This window comes from Histoplasma capsulatum (genome assembly GCF_000150115.1).
Source record: "Histoplasma capsulatum G186AR genomic scaffold supercont2.10, whole genome shotgun sequence".
NCBI lineage: Eukaryota > Fungi > Ascomycota > Eurotiomycetes > Onygenales > Ajellomycetaceae > Histoplasma > Histoplasma capsulatum.
In genome coordinates, this window is record NW_025544810.1 from 1,122,438 (window position 1) to 1,142,540 (window position 20,103).

A 20,103-nucleotide genomic window follows, 5' to 3' on the forward strand; every position below is an offset into this window, starting at 1 on the left:
GGTTCCCCCCCGCGTCCTCTACGCGTTCGTATGGCTGAAACTCACTGCTACGAGTCTGCTTCTGTAGCCTCATTGTGATAAGCTCTGGCGCGGGCTGCTACCCATTCTTCCGGTCAAATGGGGTTTCTGCCAATTTACTACTAATAGTAGTATTTACCAATCGGCGCGTCCGGGGTGTAGTGCACATAAGATTTCGATTTCGATTTCGTTCTGTTCCTTCGGGACATGGGCCGCATCAAGGTCGTCCCAGCATTACATGCAAATGTTAATCAAAAGACCAGGAGGCGAGTTATTCGCGTTGTTCGCGTTAGACCAACCATGTTGGCCTGATGGCTGAGGCGTGTCACTGTCCACCGTTCTTGGGTGGACTGCTCTTGCTGGAGGGCGACTGTCAGCAAATTATGGGTGATTGGCTCAAAAGGGGTGAGATGTGAGCCTAATGGAATTAGTAGTGGTGGGTATGGAGGAAAGAAATGGAGGCAGTGAGAGTCAGTCGCAAGTTTCGTGGAGGAGCAAGGAGAAGCGAGTATATTCCCGAGTCAAAACTAAACTTCCCCCTCCAAAAAAAGAGAGAAAGAAAGAAAAATTCAAAATTCAAAATTCAGGCTTTCAGATATGGAAGGCGAAGAATGAAAATATCATATCATGGAATGCTCAGGCGATATGGCAGGAAGTGCACTGGTAAAAGTAGGATCGCTATGCCATGGAAATACTATCGCAAAAAACACAAGGGTCCTAAATAAAACAAGGGGGCGTAACTTAGAACGCGGGGTATATTATGAACGATATCTCACCCAACGAAGGAGAAAGTTAGAGAAGATGCACATGTAAAGAACTTATTAGAGCGCTTAAAAATGTCAATGGGGAAGCGCTATAACAAAACAGGATATATCCCTTGGAGGTGAACAGGTACTGAACAGCAAATTTCAAGTCCATTAGGAAATACAAAGAATTAGAAGAAAAAAGATAAATATATAGAATGCCCAAACACCTAGAACATGAAAAGAAAGAAATGTTAAAACTTATAGCCATAAAATCCATCTAATGCCCGAAACAGAACCCCTCCACAGGCCTCTAAAAATTTTGAAGATCATCACAACTAGCCACAACCACCACATAGCCCCAACAAGCACCCATTCTAACATGACAAACCCGACACGGCTTATCCATCGAAACCTGCGTTTTCGTTTCCTCAAGCCCTTATCGAGCGAGTCGTTGAGCTGCTTCAATGCCAAAGTATTCGTCGTCGCGAGCTCGCTAGTTAGTTTGTCAGCTTCGGATGTGAGCTCGCGGATGCGTGGGTTAAGCGTGGATGTGACTAATGAGTCTAAATCATCCAATCGCGACTTCAAAGACGGTGAGGTTGATGATGAGAATTTCGACATAGCATGCTGAACTTGGCAAACTTCGCGGTCGAACTTGAACATCAGGCTCCGAGCTGCAGTTGTCACTTCCTCAGACCGCGGGACGCGAGGTACATTGCCACCCAACCCGTGCTCGGTGCTAAATACGAGGACAGGAGGGGAATCCCGTATCATGTCGGCTTGGCGGCATATTTCTAGTGCCTTAATTCCCGACGAGAGCAAATGAGCTCTTACTCGTGCAATTTCACGTCTATCGATACGATACGGGCCATCAATACTACGGGAGATGCTCCAGTTTCTTGTGGCCACAGACATTGTAGGACGGAGTTGGCCAGTGGGTGTGACGGTTAAATTGGTAAGGCCTGTGACTGGAAGCTGATCTCGACTGACTTGGAGGGAAAGGTGGTTATTGTTATTTTTATTTGATCCCACAGAGCCAACGAAGCTATTGCGGCCCTCTCTAAAGGAATTATTTCCCACATCGCAGCAGGGAGTAAATGGGTTGAGCAGGTTGTCGTTGTGAGAGACATTGGCTGATTCGTCCTCGAGTGGCTGTGACTTAATATCAGATTGCGCTGAGATGTCGACTTCGCATAATGGCTGTGATTCGCCTTGGTCATCGTGCTTGGGAGGAGAGGCAAAGACAGGTAGGTTTGGCACATGGTATTTGGGTAAATCCTTTTTGGAATTCATCCGTGATAAACCGGGACTTTCGGATAGGATCGGAAAACGAGACAAGTGGAGCTTTTGTTTGCGCTTTGCCTCAGGGAAGTTGTCATCCGCGTCGACATAATCCGAAAATACCTCGCTCGATGCCGTTGATGACTGCCTTGAGTGGCCTGAGATATCCTTTTTCCAGATGTAATCGCCAACTTTGGAAACTTCACTTCCCACGAGCTCAGCCAATCGTGCAGGTTTGAAAATCCCCCGAAGTCTCGACTCCTGCTGCATTTGGTTCTTGTTTATTTGTGGTGGGCTGCTAGGATGATGAATATCACTTGCTCTAGCTCTGTCCTCGTGATGATCTAAGGCCAGCTGTGTGACAGAGTTAAACAGAGGCATATCAGGAGCAGACAAGTGTTTATGCGGAGTTAATTCAGGAGCGTCATGATCGACAGGAACTACCCCAGATGATCCACCGTTTGTTTTAGTGTAGGACAACCGATTTCCTAAATCAACTAGACGTGATGCAGATGGCTTTGTCGGTGAAGAAGGGCGACTTTCAGGAGGTGACAGGTTTAGTGCAATGTTGGGATTTTCTTGCCTGTTGGACGCTAGACCAAGGCTACCATCAGCAGTCGCAATCGATGATCGTGGGATGTCATCTTTTCTTCTCTCGATCATAGATGATGACGATGATCCCACGTTGTTGCCAGGTGGCGGAATATGCCGTTCTTGTCCCAGAGGGGTGTCCAAAAATGGTAGGATATGGGGTTGTGCGTTATTTCTTGAAGATAGAGCATCATCACCAATTTGTGCGTCAGAAACGTTATGAGGTATGGTAGAAGAGGATGTAGGTTTTTGAGAGGCCTTATCCGACGATCCGGGGATTTTTTGGACTGGGGAGCCGATCAAGTTCTCATTCTCAATTGGCCTTCTTGAAAGCCGTGGAAAGCGTTTTCTCCCCCGATGTTTTTCCTGTTCGTCATCGCCGGATTCGCTAGACGAATCAGAAGTGCGTGAGAGAGCTTTTCGCCATCTTGACTTGCTCGCCTCTATCGAGGGGGACCTTCGAGGGGAAAGCTGAACTGGACTCTTAATCTTGTGTCGAGAACGCCCACGATCCGCGCCTGTATGAGCGTGAGAGAAAACAGATTTGAAGCTAGGGAGGCTTTCATGAGTTGAAGGCCTTTTCGTTAGTTGAATATGGTCGCCCTCCGATTTCTCCGTCGTCGGAGCAGGCTGCTCGGTCGATGATTCCAAACCTTGTAATGGAATACGCTGCAAACGCGTGTCCGGGCTGAATAGTCGCTTGCCGTCTCTGTTTTCAATTTTAAGTTTATTAGACCCCTCTTCAAGCCATGCAGCATCCGCTAAAAAGTCTGCGGGAGAAGTTATCCAATCTATCCGCGGCCGACGGGGTTTGCTGCTATCTCCACCACTATGAACTCTAGTAGCATTGGTCGTGGTTGTGACGGATTGCGCCTGGTTACCTGGTCTATCATCGGAGTCAAACTTGGGAAGCAGAACGCAATCCTCAGATCTATGATTTGGGTTCTCATCCGAGCCTGTAATCAGGTCCACCCAACTTCGTACCCTCTCGGGGTTGTCCCATCCATCGGCCTCAGAATCAATGGGGCATTTCTCGCGGAACCTCACTTTGCGATTACGGATGTATTGGAGAGGGTTATATTCCCGGCCACGAGATCCTGCCGTTCTAGCCGATACAGATGAATTTGCAGTCGAACCTGAAGGTTCATTGTTAGTTGGGAGAGGAGGTAGATGTGGAAGTAGGCGCAGATATTCTGCAAAAAGTTCAAAATGCTTTCGTGTCTTCTCCGCTCTGGCAATTGTAGCACTGGATACGTCATATGGCATGTGCTCGAATTGTGTCGAACTTATATCCGTCATGACCGACCCTGGATATCTTTCCATAGATGGGGAGTGTGATTGGCGTGGAGCCACTGAAGGGTGTCGACGAATGCCTGGTGCTGACGTTATTTTGCTGGATGTCCGCTGGTCCAGTGAAGCATAATGTTGACTATCCATCATGTTTTGTCGGGGAAATTTGTAACTGTCCGCCGATATGTCACTTCTTGAGACCCCCCTGGATCTTGGTGTCATGCTTGAAACCACTCTCCCGGACGCACATCTCCTCCTCGAATCACTAAGATTCAATGCTAAGTTTACTATCTGAGCTGGATCCGTATCGAGCCCGATAGATTGCGGAGGATGCGTGGATGCCGCACCTGACGAGGTATCGGAGGGCATCCTAGGTGCACCATCTCGCGACGCTTCACGGTGAGAAACATTCGTCATGGGGGTTGCCGGCGCCGGGATACCGACGGGTGACTTTTTGTATTTATAATTAACAGTCGCATGTCGTTTAGGAACAACGCTGGCGGATTCATTACTAGTCCATTTCCCCTTCCTCTGGCTTGCTGAACTAGCCCGGGAGAGGATGGTGGCCCCATCATAGCCAGGTTCCGGTCTCCTCGCTGGGATCAAAGAGGATTCTAGGAAAAAGGTACTGGATGTCCTGTTGTTCCTGGGCCTCCTTGAACCACGGCGCTGCTCCCCATCTCTTGATCCGCATTCTAGTGTGGTGTCCTCCAATTCACTAGAGTCCGGAGGTGTGGTTTTCGTTCGAGAATGGGAGGATTGGGGATCAGGCGGCAGCATGGCTGATTTGTCTGTGGACGTAAACATTCGAAGATATCGGGCTTATACCGCACGGGGCAACGCCTCGAGAGTGATTTCGGCCATTGGCTAAGTCGGGAGTACGCAATAATGACGGATAGTATCCAGCATGGTATGGGAGCGGTAGCGTGTGAGTATGTGGCTATCCGCTGAGCCAAGCTGAAGCTGAAAGGCTAGTGTAGCGAAAGAAATAGATCATCGCTTGTAGAGACGAGAAACGTGCAGCTGTCGAGGTGTCATTGTCGCTTGTGTTCTGTAAATGAGCAGGTATAAATGAGAGACTATGTAAATGACCAGGTGATGCTGGGCTGATGTTATACGGTGCAAACGGTGCAAACGGTGCAAACGGTGCAAACGGTGCAAATAGTGCAGACAGAGGACCAGCCAGGAAGATATGGGAAACAAGCAGTCAAATAAACTACTAGACAAAGGAAATAGCATATCTAACATTGAGTCTAAGTAATTGTGGAATATGATATGTGTACAAAGCGGTAGCTGGTGAAAATACAAGAAGGAGATAGTTAGTCCCGACCAGGGTAATATTAATTTTGATTTATTCGACTTGCAAGCAACGAAGACGGGCCTCAGTCTCGATGATCTGTGAACACAGATAATCGTTAGTAAAGCCAATTTCTATGACATTATACAAATGCCTTTAAAAAATGGGAATATGAACGTACCTCGAGAGCCTGTTTAACTTCCAGAACCCGTCGGACATCCGCAAGCCAATCCTTACTCAGCAATTTCGCCCAGCCCTGCAGACTATTCATTTCACGAGCAGCCTCATCAAAATTACCCTCTTCAAGAAAGTTTTCGGTTCGAGTCAGGATGCTCTCCACGTCATCGCTGGTAGGCAACCCTTGTTTCTTCAGCATAACCTTGCTAAGAACCAAACTGGCAGCGTGGCTCGTGATACCAGCGTTTTCAGGCAACAGCCTAGCTTTGCGAACTTCGCTAGCTACCCTTCGGAATCTATCAACCAGCTGAGCCGCAGATGGGATTCCACGTTGGTAAGCTGCCGGGCTGATCGAGGCGATGGCGGCCGCAACAACTTCATCATTAGACGCAAGCTCCTTCACCGCAGCCAATTCGCGAACGAAAGGGCGGGGCACATCGGAGTTCTCCAGAGTCGTTCGTACAGCATCAACTGCAACCTGAAGCTGTTGGGTCTTCAGATTGATGTCAACCACGTCGCTCCATCCGGCAGTGAGCCGTTCCAGTTCCGCGACGTTAGCGGACAGTTCAGCCAACTTGCTTAGGCGACCCTCACGCTCATTCTCAACGAGGGTCTTGACATCAGAGAGAAATTTACGGTTTAACTCAATGGCCTGCTCAACTAGTTCATTGCGAAGGCGTTGTTCGGCCACTTCATGAGCCCTCTGAAGCTCTGTGTTGACTTTTTCCTGGTATGACCTGGCGATTTTCTCTCGTTCAGATTCAAACTCTTCGCGAAACTCAGCAGCGTCCTGGGTGCGGACTTCGTCAATACGTCGAATGAGCTCTGCGGCAGACTTGTCAAAGGCGGCGTGCGCATTTCTGATTTCTTCCTGCGCCGATTCCTGAGCATCTTTCTTCAAAGCAACGATGCGGTCCCCGATCCTCTGCAACTCCTCCTTCGCCTTGGCAATGGGGCCGGCGAACTTAGAGGCAGATTCATCAGCGCTGATTACGGAAATTACGTCATTGAAGACTTTAACTAGGTCCTGCACGACGGGCTCATCCGCTTTATCCTGGACCAAGCGCTCGATGGCAGTAACGGCCGGAACTGCTGGTTGCCTTGGAGCCTCCAAATTCTTCTCCTCTGTCTTTGCAGGTTGAGGTTCGAGAGCCTCTTGAATTGGTATGTTTGCAGCCACGTCCTCCTTCTTAGCCGCTGATTTGCTCTTCACCTCCTCCTTGGCCTTTTCAGCAACCTTGATATCTTTTGTCGGCTCATTCGCATGGGCGGTGCCCATGCGTCTTCCTTTCTTAGTCATATCGGTCGCTTCCTGTTGCTCTTCTGCAACCTTCCATGACAATCCGCTTCCGCTTGGTATCGTAACCTGAGCACCTTCATCTTTTGGAACTGTGACGCGCCGATTAATCTGTTTTGTAACGTGAGGGAACCGGTTCCGGAAATCACGTTCTTCAAGATACAGAACCGCCTCCTCGCCATATGGGATATATTCGGTGAAGAAATCGTAGAAGTTATCCGACCTAAGGGAGTACCAGACACCCCCAGCATACGCAAGCCCAGCTGTGAGAAACAGGTAGAGTAGTTTGCGTAATCGGCTGGATTTGGGGCCCGGCGGCGGCGGCGGTGTGGAGGACTCATGATCTGGCGGCAGCACCTCTGAGCCTGGAGAAGTCTGACCTTGAACGGGAGGAGATTGGGGCGGTTTGGGAATACTTTCCGGGCGGAGGGAAGATCGACTTGATGGAGAGGCCGGTGATCGGACGTCCGCATCACTTGGACCTGGAGGTTTCGTGCTTGTTGAGCTTGCAGCTTTCTGAAAGAACTGTGAAGTGGTTGCGGTATTGGGGGTTAAGGAGCATCGACGGCCGGCATTTGATTTTCTAGCAAGAGCATGATATCTCTGCGTGAGTACTATCAGCAATAAGTTAGACAATAATAGGTATTCGGGATGAATTTACCCTAGTCGCCGTATTGACCCGCCTGGCTCTTGAGGTACATAGCCATTGTGCAGGCGCCTTGGGACAGACTGAGGAAGGGAGCAACGGACGGCTCGACGCAATTGAAGTGCGCAGCATGGCGTGCGACACTGTCAAAAAAATGGTCGATTGGCGGGGCCAGAGGGGGATTAGTGAGGCACAAGAATTGCCAGAGATCTTCATTCAGCTGTGTTGAGATTTGAAGTTGCTTGGAAATTTAGCGTGGTTGGCACCAACCACACATGCACCAGCCACACTTCAATGCTAGGAACCGAAAACAAGAATAGAAATAATATCTAGATGTGAAACACGGTTTGGTGATTATTCTCTTGTCTTCTCGTAGATTATCCTATCCAGCAGCAGAAGCATTCCGTCTCTCCCGAGGAATGGCCAATTACCTGCTGTAGCCTGTATGAACAATGACATTCATAGACCTAGCCTTGAGTTAGCAGGACATGCGAACAGCCAGAACTCAGAATGCACCTCCCTTGTCAATAAGATAAACACAACACCTTCCGAGTTACCAATTAGTGGACAAAGTGTGTCAAGTGTTTCGGGCTTCATTATTCTAAAGGTATCTAGTTCGTGAATAGCTGGTTTCCGCTGAGGGACAGAGTTAGCATTGCACTATATCTTCCTCCATTACAAGAGGCTTAAATACCATAGTAGTATTTTTATAAACTAGCCTAACTACAAAAATAAACTGGTGAGAATATCACTAATTACTACGCATTACTATTTTCATATTTGGCCGTAAAAAATAAACATCTTGGTAGCAAATAAAGTCAAAAAAGGCAATGAAGGGGGAGGAAAACAGAACAAAACAGGATCAAGGATGGATTGACGGGTGGGTGCGAGAGGGATGAGCGATCCATAAATGCAACCAGGAATATATGAAAGATAGAATACTATACTAAGTAAACGACTACTAGAGTAAACGACGGCCAAAATAACACCGGGAGCAGAGCAGAGGAAAGCAAACAGAACAAAAGGGAAACACGAATAAAGTATTAAAAGGTGAGGGAGCAAATCCACCGAACATGGGTCTAATGAGATTGCGAAGACGAAGCCGTCAGAAGTCAATTAGGACGCCGTCGTGGTTAGTTCCAGTGCTTGGAAGGAGATGTGCGACGCAAAGGCATGTTGGAGGAAAACAAAAGATACCCAAAATCTGCTATAGAGATAACCACATATTTAAATGCACATTCAACTTTGGGATAAAACTTGTCCATGCTGCCATATAACCATTACCTCTTTGTCGCATTTCGTTGGGGGGTTGCAGAGATACATTCTCATGCCGAACACAGACTAAAGGCCATATGTGGGAGAGAGAAGAACTGTAGGCAATTCGAGCGGTAGCGGACGGGACAAACGGATGGATTCTCGTACTTAATGCCAGTGGAAGAACCCAGGGGCGTAAATCAAGTATAACCTCTCCAGCCATCACTAACTCTAGCACGAACAGCTGTTCGCCTGTGGTCCAGCAGCCTCAGGGCGCAAATCAACCCCTGGACGGGGATTAGATCGTAGATTTCGGGGACCCGCCTGGTCTAATGGCAGTTTCTTCGCTATGGCCGTGAATAGCTCTCGTACGTTTGTCGAGGTTTTGGCTGACGTCTCGAAGAAAAGCAGACCTGCTTCACGCGCATAGGCTTCAGCATCTACCGTCTGGATGGCACGCTTATCCGGGCTATCCGTCACAAGATCCAGTTTATTACCGGCAAGGGCGATGACGATGTTCTCGTTCGCCTGCCGTTGAAGTTCCTTTACCCATGATTTTGCTTTGTCGAGGGAGGACTGGCAACGTGCGAACAGAGGCAGTCAGCTTCGTCTAGATGTTCAAGGTTGTAGGTGGACGGGGAGAAGACATACTGCTTGGGTGATATCGTAGACAACAACAGCACAGTTCGCATTCCGATAGTACATTGGCGCAAGAGACTTGTATCTTTCTTGGCCAGCAGTATCCCATATCTCGAATTTGACAGTTGTATTTTCATCTAGAGATATCGTCTGGGTAAGAAACGCGGCACCGATCGTCGATTCCCGATAGTCATCAAATTGGTCCTAGACAACAACAACAACAATCATAGTCAGTACTTTGTCCCACCAAACATAAAGCTAACTTTCCAGCTACATATGGAAGAGGGAAACGCACTTTAACGAATCTAAGGACAAGGGAGCTCTAGCAGGCAACACAGTTAATGTTAACATGGTCGTCCACCCATCAGATGCAGGGTTTCAGGTATCGGGGCCAAACCTTTCCAACAGCGGATTCTCCTAGTAGAAGCGACATGTATCAGTGACGGTCGTCCTTCAACAGCAATGGAAAAGTGAGGGACAAAAGAGGAGACTAACCTAGTAGGACGAGCTTGAACTGGGCGAATCTGGCACCCGGGCGGCCGCCAGCAACAGCTCGTGAAGCCATGACTGTGGTTACAAGGGAGATGATGGAAATCAATGACAGATAGACACAGAAGGAGAATGAAGTAGAGAAAGGGATGTAAGCAGAGGGATGTTACTCATGAACAGCAACAGCGGCGGTATGTATTTAGTTGAAATATGCTAGCGATGGTGGGATATAATCCGATTGTCCTCGTTGCCCTTGAAGGATTTCGCTGTGGCCAGGATGACGACGAACCTAACCAACCACGGGTTCTTCCTGGTGCACCAGCCACACTCCTCACTCAGCAACACCTTGGAAACGTAACTGAACTCCTCCACACTCTCGCATCTGCAGGCGAGTAGCTACATGACCACCAGAGGATTTTAGATAAGAACATATCCACCTCTAGAGAAGGAAGGGATCGTATTGATTGTGCATTGGTTTTGCCTCATTATGCGCTTCTCTTCGACGATCTAATCCCCACCCACCACAATAATTCACACTCCAAACAACAATGCCCACTACACTTCCATTCCGCGATATTAACCTACTGGTTTCACCCTCTCAATATGCTTTCCGCTCTGCTTCTTCGTCATCTGCACCTACACTGGTTGTAGAGCGTCCAACTGGAGACCTACGACTAGAGAACTCCTCTGCTCATGGTGCCAAAAGGGTCTCCAGCATTGCTGGAATCCTAGGCATGATCAAGCTGAAACTAGGTGAGTTAACTTATACAAAGTCAGTGACTATAGAGGCTTCTAACTCCCGTTAGACAAGTACATCATCGTGATTTCGAAGACACGGCCTGTGGGCAGGCTGCGAGGCCACATGGTTTATAAAGTTGTTGCCACTGAATTTCTTCCTCTGCGAGAGAGATACCTCCACGACCCGGACGAGGATGCGTACCTCAATCTACTTAAACAATTCCTACGTGCGGGGCCTATGTACTTTTCCTACTCGCTAGACATCACCAACAGTTTTCAGCGTCTGTCCCAAAGCGATCCGTCTCTGCCACTGTGGAAACGAGCAGATGATCGTTTTTTCTGGAACAGATTCATCCAAACAGACTTGATAGACTTTCGATCGGGGGTGAATGATGGAACCGGCGTGCGGTATGGTCAACTATCGGATGTGGATCCTTTCATTCTCCCTGTCATGTTCGGAATGATGAATATATCTTCAACGAAAATCAAGTCTACTCAATTCACCTTTGCACTGATAACACGAAGGTCCAGGCATCGGGGTGGCACTCGGTACTTTTCGCGTGGAATCAATGAGCAGGGACATGTTTCAAATTTCAATGAAACTGAGCAGGTAGTTATCCTGAATGACTCTACTGGGGGAATGGCTGGATTCGGTGGTGTTGGAATGGAAAATGGAAAGGTTGGTAAACATGCTGGTAAAGACCTGCAGGTACTGTCGTTCGTACAAACCAGAGGTAGCGTCCCTCTGTACTGGTCAGAAGTCAACAATCTAAATTATACCCCGCTTCTCCAAGTACGTTCTGTCGACTCTGCCCTGAACGCAGCACGAAGACATTTCTTGGAACAAATCCGAATCTATGGCGAGAATTATCTTGTCAACCTGGTGAACCAAAAGGGAAGGGAAGAGAAAATCAAAAGCAGCTACGAACAGATGATACGCGCGTTGGTTACATCCCCCACCGAGAAAAGAGACGCTGATACCCTCAGCTCTGAAAAACTCCATATCGTCGAGCCAACCCGAGATGCCCAGGAAATGGATCATCTTCACTATGTATACTTTGACTTCCACAGCGAGACAAAGGGGCTACAATGGCACCGTGCTGAGCTGTTGCTGGAACGGCTTACTGACGGGTTACTAAAAGGCCAATATTTCCGTGGAATCGAAGTTCCTGGCGATAGTACTGGCTCTTTGGAGATCCGAACACTACAAACCAGCGTTGTGCGTACGAATTGCATGGACTGCCTGGATCGAACGAATGTTGTCCAGAGTATGCTTGCTCGATGGACTCTGACACGTCAACTCCTTGACGCTGGGGTTCTCCAACCGGGAGAGTCAACCAGTGATGACTCAGAGTTCGAGTTCCTATTCCGTAACATGTGGGCAGACAACGCGGACATTGTCTCCAAATCCTACTCGGGCACTGGAGCCCTGAAGACTGACTTCACTCGAACTGGGGAGCGGACAAAGGCTGGTATTCTCCAAGATGGCAGAAACTCCGTCACCAGATACGTCCTCAACAACTTCCTGGATGGCCCAAAACAAGACGCATTTGACCTGTTCCTTGGCGCCTATCTCCTTCCCGACCCTAATCCTGGAGATAGTCTCCTTTTGGCAGATCAAAGGCCCTTGGCTATTCGATCGGTCCCATATATTCTCGGCGCCAGCATCTTCATGATTTCTGTCTCTCTAATCAGTCGCCGTCTCCCGGACTCTGCAGCTTGGCCCTTGAGAATATTTCTTATAGTTTGGCTAGTGATTGCGGCCTGGTGTGTGCGATTCATATATAGCCATGGAATGCTTTATGTAAGTTGAATACCCACAAAGATCGTTTCGTCTCAACGATTACATACCACTGACGATTTTTCCTCGCACGTCAGGTAAATTGGCCTAAGCTCAACACCCCTGCAGCAGCCGCTGAGGGTTACTTGGATGCACTGGGCCGTGCGCGAAACGATAAAATTATTGGCCAATTCATCAACACTGGAAGACATCAGCGCGGATTCAGCAATGCACGTGTTGGATACATGGAGGAGGGAAAGACAAGAATCGAATAGAAATTATTATTTACCTGCTAAGTAACCACATACATAATTTTCGTTATACATTATCCCCTCAGCTTGTTTCGATTTCTGAAATGGCCTATTTATATCCAGTGTATATGTATGTATTCTTCCTCTTGCCGACCGTTTTTGCACCCACACTATTCTCACTATTCTCCCTTTAATCCATTCCAGGCAATGTTTCATATAACAACTATCGCCTTTGTGGAGGAGGTGAAATTAGTTTGTATTACATCTTTTAATTTAGAGGGATGGGTCTGTATTCTTGCTGTTTTGGTATACTTGTTTTGTGCTTTTCGAACTGATGTTTCCATCCATTGCCACCAACATTCACCCATAAAAGTCAGTGAACAAACTCAAATTTATTTATAGATAATAATTCTACTGGCTTTGTTACATGATGTTACTTGTTGGTTATCTCTGCAGGACAGAGTAATTAATGCATGTGTGAAGATTAACATTGGTTGGTGCCTTCGACAATGCTAAGCCACTTTCGGCCTGTAGTTATCTTATCAACCCTCACTAGAAAAACTTCACCACTCAGCGAGTTGCTTTTCTCAACCCAGATACCGATCCAACACCAATGCTCACGCCCTCCAAAGGGTGGTTTAATCCCGGTTCTCGAAGGGCTAAGCTCCCTACGCGAGTATTTACGAGGAGATTTGTGAGAATGGCTCGCAATTATGAGGTTTGTCGTTCCCCTTGCTTAGGTCGTCGCGGGGATAATGCATCTTGGAATAAAACCCCCGATTGATATGACTCGAAAACAAAACGAAGAAAGAAATAAATGGTAATAATAGGAATCAATCCAGGATGCCATCGCGGCTCTTAATTCTCTTCAATCTAATTTCGCAATTGTCAATGCGATCCGACAAGCAGGCCCGAATATGAACCTCCGGGCCATACCTGAGATGATAGAGTGGTGCCAGAAGATAGGATATCAGGTGTGCGGCTAACCCTCTCCGCTCTATGTTCAGTTCCATACATCTCCGTACTACCCTGGAACGGCTATTGTTCGTGTATAAATTGAGACGAGTTTGATTTCGCCATGTAATTTGTCAACGTATTTCAGGCCTACCTTGCTAAATATTAATCCCATTTGTTGGAATCAAATATAGCCATCCGAACTAAACCGACTGAATCTAATTCATATCGCGGGGACAAAAGGAAAAGGATCGACATGTGCATTCATCTCCTCGATTCTGAGCCAATACCTACCGTCCGCATCCGTATCCCCACGCTTAGCAGATTCCCAACGGCCAAAGATCTCAAAAGTCGGCCTGTACACATCCCCACATCTCCGCTTCATTCGGGAGCGTATTCAGATCAACAATGAGCCCATCTCCGAACAGCAGTTTGCGAATTACTTTTTTGAGATTTGGGACAGGCTGGAGGCATCGGCCAAGGCAGGTGGAATGGATCCGGCGGACCCTGTGTCGAAGCCTTCCTACTTCCGTTACCTGACGCTCATGGCCTTCCACGCATATATGTGCGAGGGCGTGGATGCCGCGATTATCGAATGTGGCATTGGTGGCGAGTACGACTCGACGAATGTCATTGACAAGCCGGTTGTGACCGGGATCACGAGCCTAGGAATTGATCATCAGTCTACGTTAGGAAATACCATTGAAGAAATCGCCTGGCATAAAGCGGGGATTATGAAGAAGGGAGTCCCGGCATTCACGGCTCCGCAGATCGAGAATGCCAGGGCCGTACTGGAAAAACGCGCGGTGGAAAAAGTGGCGGAGCTCCATGTCGCAACTGGACATCCGGAGCTCACCCCCAACAACCAAGCAGCATTGCGACTGGGCCTTTCAGGAGAATTTCAATATTCAAATGCAAGCCTCGCCGTTGCTGTTGCTGGGTCCTTTCTGAGATCCAGAGGTTTTCAAGACATACCCCCTAATTTGAACAGCTTACCACTACCGGACAAGTTTAAACGTGGCCTAAAAACAACTAAACTAGGCGGCCGCTGTGAAATGCGTCTAGAGAAAAATATTGCCTGGTATATTGACGGTGCCCATACGCTAGAAAGCATCGAGGCGACAGGAAAATGGTTCGTCTCTCAACAACCGCGAGCCACAGAGTCACCAGCATCACCTCTATCGTCGTCCTCAACAAACTCCATCCCCCGTATCCTCATCTTCAACCAACAGACCCGCGACAGTGTCGGTCTCGCCCGCGCCCTCCACAACACCCTTTCTCTCTCCTCCGCTAACCTAACTTTCACCCATGCCATCTTCTGCACAAACGTTACGTTCAAGCAGTCTGGCTACAGGCCCGATCTCGTCAGTCTAAACACAAGCGCATCGGATGTCGAGACTCTGAAGGTTCAACGAGCGCTCGCGCAAGCCTGGAAGGAATTGTCGCCGTCGACCGAGGTATTGGCAAAAGCTACCATTGAAGAGGCTGTGGATGTTGTTAGGGAGATTGGGAAAGCTAGGGAACAAGAGTGTGAAGGGGTGCGTGAGGCCACAATCTCCGCACTTGTTACTGGGAGCTTGCATCTTGTTGGGGGACTTTTGGAAGTTTTGGAGACAACATCGAGCAATTGAATTCCCCCAAACGATATGCTTAGGGACAAGCAAAGTCTGTGGGAACAGAATCACGGATGTAACATTTCTTGTTTTATCAATTCCTCCAGTTTATATAACGGAGCTATCGGGTTCTCTCGACCTCTCGCGAGCTTACCTTGCTTTTGCTCATTTACGTTCCCGCGAATAATATTTCAATAATTTCCCCATTTGCGATGCCTCCTAGTTTGTACATGATACCTTCTTCAGAGTCCCCTGGCGCGGCGCAGGATGCAATGTTTTCCCTCCCTACAAAGCCTTCTTGTTGCGCTTCTACACTTCGTTAATGATCCTTGCTCCGTACAGTGGAATACAATGTGTATATTAAGACGAAGCCAGCCCCATCTCAGGAGCCTTGACTTTGAAAGGTACATTATGTGTCTATGTTATTGTGGTACTCTTTCGGGAGCTTCTCAATAGCCCTATCCCAAAAACAGCCATATCGAGTGGGCTTTTGAATATTCGTATCCCACTCATTATTATTATCATTATTATTATTATTATTATTATTCATCGTGCGAACAACACAGAAATCTAGGGCAAAGAGAAACTACAGCGGATAACGCGGGGCCAAGGGTAGTCCGTATTTTGACGAGTAAAAAAACTTCCGAGGTTCAACAAGTTAAGTTAGTTGGCGGCTGACAAAGTCCTAGCGCATGTGGGAAAGCATTCCGCAACCCCCCCCCCTCATTTGCACTCCCGCACAATCCAGTTTCAATTCACATCATCTCCTACGACACCACCGCTATTCTTAATGCAATAACCGCTGGGCGAATATTCTACGCGACCTTATAACCGACACTAACCCACGAACTCTTCGCCGAAACCCGCTCTTCTCAAGCTTCATGTCAGAACAAGAAGGGAATCAGTCGGAGCACCAGTCGGAGCACGTAGGTGAATCAGAGGGGAAATTGCCAAACGAAGCTCCTACAACCTCCCAATCAACAAACGCATCTACCGGGACGGTGGGGAAAGGGGAGAAGAAGTCAAGCGATGGAGACCCCGCGGCCGCAAATCCTGCGACAAAGCTCACCCCCAGCATGGCGGAATCGCTACTCGAGCTGAACCCGGCCCTGCGAAGCGAGCTTGCTGGAATGGATAAGGAAAAGGCAACAGAAGCTCTTCGCCAGATGAACATTTCGGATCTCCTCACCGGTCTATCTGTGAACCCGAAGAACCAAAAGGATATGGCGTCTTTCAAGTTCTGGCAAACGCAGCCGGTAATTAGATTTGATGACAGGGAGAGCGGGAGCCCTGACGGGCCTATCAAAACAGTTGAACTTGACCAGGTTTCTCGGGAGCCTATTCCGTTAGTTGACGGATTCGAGTGGGTTACACTGGATATAGATGATGAGGCGGAGCTGAAGGAGTTTTATGAATTGCTGGCGAACCATTACGTGGAAGATGGCAGTGCTATGTTCAGATTCAATTACTCGCCTGCATTTCTGAACTGGTGCGTTGTTTTCTGTTGCCATGCTAGTTGGTATTAGTTATGTTCTTGATACTGAACGCTTTTTTAGGGCACTCAAGGCTCCCGGGTGGAAGAGAGAGTGGCATGTTGGCGTCAGGGCTTCTAAATCCCGAAAGCTCGTCGCATCCATATGTGGTGTCCCTGCAGAAATTGCAGTGCGGGGGAAGCCACTAAAAGTCACGGAAATCAACTTCCTCTGCGTACATAAAAAACTTCGCTCAAAGAGACTGACGCCAGTCCTTATTAAGGAGATCACACGTCGTTGCTACTTACATGGCATTTATCAGGCAATATATACAGTTGGGATCATGCTACCTACGCCAGTCAGTGCTTGTCGGTACTACCACCGTGCGTTGGACTGGCTAAAGCTGCACGAAGTTGGCTTCTCGCCGCTTCCGATTGGCTCAACCAAGTCCCGACAAGTTACGAGGAATCACCTACCAGGCCACACGTCCACCCCTGGCTTACGCCCAATGCAAAGCAAGGATATTGACGCCGTTCAGGATCTCTTAAACCGATATCTCAAACGATTTGACCTTTCTCAGATCTTCAGTCGAAAGGAAGTAGATCATTTGCTGCTACATAAGGAGAAACCCGGAGCAGAACAAATTGTTTGGTCCTATGTTGCCGAGGAGCCGGGAACGCACAGAATTACGGATTTCGCCTCTTTCTACTCCCTGGAATCTAGTGTCCTCCAAAACTCAAAGCACAAGAACGTTAAAGCCGCTTATCTCTATTACTACGCAACAGAAACTGCATTTTCAGAAAAAGAAAAGGGTCTAAAGGAAAGGCTCCTGACGCTGATAAATGACGTATTGATTCTTGCCAAGAAGGTATGTTTACACATCTGATGCGTTGCTTAATTTCGGTCCTTTTTTTTGTTTATCTTAATTCCAACCGATCTGCCAGGAACGTTTTGACGTCATGAACGCTTTAACTTTGCACGATAACCCGCTTTTCCTTGAACAGCTAAAATTTGGTGCTGGAGATGGCCAGCTTCATTATTACCTATTCAACTACAGAACCGCGCCCATCGCTGGAGGAGTGAACGACAAAAACTTGCCTGATGAACGGAAACGGGGTGGGGTCGGAGTCATCCTCGTCTGAACTGGAAATTTCTAAGGCACAAGGTTGTCAAAACGGATACTCGACGCAAGATGGCAATATTACATGAGGACGGGCAACCGCTGGCTGTCCCAAGCCTCATCTAGGCTAGTATGTAGAGGATGAAAGTGATTATTGCCTTGTTTGGTTCGGGCACCGACTATTGTTAGATGTGTAACTTTACCAATGCTCAAAAAATGTCCTCCACACTTTATCCTATCCTGCGAAACCGATGATATTCTTCCAATATTCAAGCTCCACAAAAATATTTCCCCCTTTCTGTTGCGCGTTCTAGACGCCTGCCATTATGTACTAGCAGTGCCATGGATATAAATAGCGGGCCACGTTTCTGCCAAGCCCAGTTTGCCGGCATTGACCCTTCGTCACGTGCTGCTGACGCAAAGCCGAAGCGTCCGGCCCGTTGACCTCCGCCTGCCTGGGAACATCAACGCCTCATCTTGGCCGACCAGATATATATATCTCTTTGAAGACCGCCTGTAGCGACTTGCTTTATACCCCAAATTTGGTCCTCGTAACCACGGCCGGTGTGAATTGGTCCCTCTCCTGGTATCGTTGCTTTCGTGAGTGAAGCTATCACGCTTTTGCGCGAATTCTTATCTTATCGCTCTTGTCCCGCCTCAACATTAGCCTCGGATTTGGTGCTGCTCGTTGGATGGAAACCACATACCATAATCCAATGAGAAATACTAGAGATCTCAATTCCTAGTCGTACTTCATACGCTTTGGCCACCAACGATGGGTGGTGCGCTCTCCACTGATGACGCGGAGCAGAGAGCTTCCTCAGGTTAGCCTCCTAATCCTTGTATGCTAGATTGCTCGCTATGCCTCCTAGTTCCTTATTCTCATGATTTTCTTTCAATCATTTTCTTCCACCCCTCCTTTTTTTTTGCCAATTTTATTTTTACGATGGCTGGAGTGGCCATTTTTAACAGCATATTAACATTTTGAAACCCGCTTTTATAGTGGAGGAGCTGAACCAACGCTTGGCTCACCGATTCGCAGCCAAATGCTTCGAACCGCTAGAACTGACCCATCTGAAAGAGAATTTCTTCTCTAGAGCTCTAGACCAGCATGGCATTCGTTATTGGAATGAAGAAATATTATCAGAGTTTTTGGGTATCCCCGACGGTGCGGGTTCGGCAGCCGCTGCAACCAGCGATGGGTCACTCGATGCAGGACCTGTCATCTTCCGTATGGTCTCCTATCTCGGCGCATTTCCATTTCAAAACACCATGGCGCCAACAGTATTGACGTTCGAGTCAATGGTAAAAGTGGTTGTGCTGCTTACTGAGAGATATGGGAAAGTCCTGAAGCGAGGGAAGAAGGATCGGATTAAACTACTTTTCGGTAGCCTCGCGGATGTTGGACGAAGGGATATTATTACGGTATTGAAAGAAGCCACAGAGGACTCGTTGGAATCGATTGGTCCCTCCGATCCTAGAAGTGCAAGTCCCGCCACTCATAATACAGGGTTCTTAGTGGATCAACCTGTTAACGATGAGGACGAGGAGGACGATGACGATCTAGCTATTGCAGCCCTGGAATCTCTTGATGCGATTGAAGTATTCAAACACGACCAACGCATCGACAAAACCGTCTACGAGTCGAAGATTTCACTTACTACCTTTCGACGACTTCTAACGTTACTTCTTGTTACGGCGCCACTGCGCCCGCTGGGAAGAGTGTCAAAGTTCACAACAGGATTGAGCAAACCTTCACTAGACGCTGTACACGAACAGGTGGACAGTATTCTTGCGGCGTTAGACCCTGGAGAAGCAAGCGATGGCATTGGATATAAATCGTTCTCCAAGCTGGTATCGACGTCACTCCCGTATCTTTTTGACCCCTTAACTCCCTTGTTTGAGCATCTACTTTTCAGCAAAAATCTCGATCTATCACGTAAACGTGACTCTCAAACTACCAATGGCCTGACGAGCAAGCCCGTCCCAACCCCTCCTTCAACCCCTCCACTCTCTCCTCCCTTATCGCCTGTCATTTCAACTGGAGGTTTCGACTCATGTATTCTAAATCCTGCCGTACTATCCCATCTCTCCTTTTTCGTTTCAACCAATGTTCACATACCAAATATATTCCGCAATCGCACTCACCTCCACCCAGTTTTTTCATCAACAGAACACGGTGAATCCTTAACATCCTTCTCCCACCACGTCATGACATGGCAGGCCCCGTCAATCCTGTTAGTCAGAGGAGCGGTGGTCTCCAAATCCAGCGAAGAACAATTGACCACGATCGGTGCTTACCTCCCGCAACCCTGGAAACAAACCTCGTCATATTCCTCACGCCGGTCATCAGAAGCTCCTGATCCATCAACCCTCCCTTGTCTCTTCGAGCTGTCTCCAGTCCACACCGTGCTCCAAGGCGCACCATCCTTCTCATCGTGTGGATTTTT

The 20,103-nt window shown here is 48.0% G+C and overlaps 7 protein-coding genes across 7 annotated transcripts; 4 read left to right on the forward strand and 3 right to left on the reverse strand.

Moving 5' to 3' along the window:
* Window positions 1–1,022: 1,022 nt before the first annotated feature.
* On the reverse strand, window positions 1,023–4,706 carry HCBG_07029 (uncharacterized protein; the record flags this gene model as incomplete). The annotated part of the gene is made up of 1 exon (XM_045434078.1): window positions 1,023–4,706. The coding sequence occupies one exon, from the start codon at window positions 4,704–4,706 to the stop codon at window positions 1,023–1,025; it is 3,684 nt and encodes a 1,227-aa protein (XP_045285559.1).
* Window positions 4,707–5,277: 571 nt separating this feature from the next.
* HCBG_07030 (uncharacterized protein) lies at window positions 5,278–7,531 on the reverse strand (the record flags this gene model as incomplete). The annotated part of the gene is made up of 3 exons (XM_045434079.1): window positions 5,278–5,322; window positions 5,405–7,300; window positions 7,359–7,531. The coding sequence occupies 3 exons, from the start codon at window positions 7,473–7,475 to the stop codon at window positions 5,278–5,280; spliced, it is 2,058 nt and encodes a 685-aa protein (XP_045285560.1).
* A 548-nt stretch (window positions 7,532–8,079) lies between these two features.
* HCBG_07031 (GTP-binding protein ypt5) lies at window positions 8,080–9,801 on the reverse strand (the record flags this gene model as incomplete). Its single annotated transcript, XM_045434080.1, has 5 exons — window positions 8,080–9,173; window positions 9,249–9,440; window positions 9,532–9,558; window positions 9,634–9,653; window positions 9,732–9,801. 5 exons carry the CDS (start codon window positions 9,799–9,801, stop codon window positions 8,829–8,831), a joined length of 654 nt encoding a protein of 217 aa, XP_045285561.1.
* A 318-nt stretch (window positions 9,802–10,119) lies between these two features.
* Window positions 10,120–13,002, forward strand: HCBG_07032 (inositol/phosphatidylinositol phosphatase; the record flags this gene model as incomplete). The annotated part of the gene is made up of 3 exons (XM_045434081.1): window positions 10,120–10,478; window positions 10,532–12,267; window positions 12,342–13,002. 3 exons carry the CDS (start codon window positions 10,274–10,276, stop codon window positions 12,516–12,518), a joined length of 2,118 nt encoding a protein of 705 aa, XP_045285562.1.
* Window positions 13,003–13,107: 105 nt separating this feature from the next.
* HCBG_07033 (folylpolyglutamate synthase) lies at window positions 13,108–15,079 on the forward strand (the record flags this gene model as incomplete). The annotated part of the gene is made up of 3 exons (XM_045434082.1): window positions 13,108–13,212; window positions 13,502–13,537; window positions 13,643–15,079. The coding sequence occupies 3 exons, from the start codon at window positions 13,108–13,110 to the stop codon at window positions 15,077–15,079; spliced, it is 1,578 nt and encodes a 525-aa protein (XP_045285563.1).
* A 790-nt stretch (window positions 15,080–15,869) lies between these two features.
* On the forward strand, window positions 15,870–17,933 carry HCBG_07034 (glycylpeptide N-tetradecanoyltransferase; the record flags this gene model as incomplete). The annotated part of the gene is made up of 3 exons (XM_045434083.1): window positions 15,870–16,550; window positions 16,618–17,401; window positions 17,478–17,933. The coding sequence occupies 3 exons, from the start codon at window positions 15,943–15,945 to the stop codon at window positions 17,673–17,675; spliced, it is 1,590 nt and encodes a 529-aa protein (XP_045285564.1).
* A 495-nt stretch (window positions 17,934–18,428) lies between these two features.
* HCBG_07035 (uncharacterized protein) lies at window positions 18,429–19,844 on the forward strand (the record flags this gene model as incomplete). The annotated part of the gene is made up of 3 exons (XM_045434084.1): window positions 18,429–18,477; window positions 18,657–19,729; window positions 19,812–19,844. 3 exons carry the CDS (start codon window positions 18,429–18,431, stop codon window positions 19,842–19,844), a joined length of 1,155 nt encoding a protein of 384 aa, XP_045285565.1.
* Window positions 19,845–20,103: the final 259 nt, after the last annotated feature.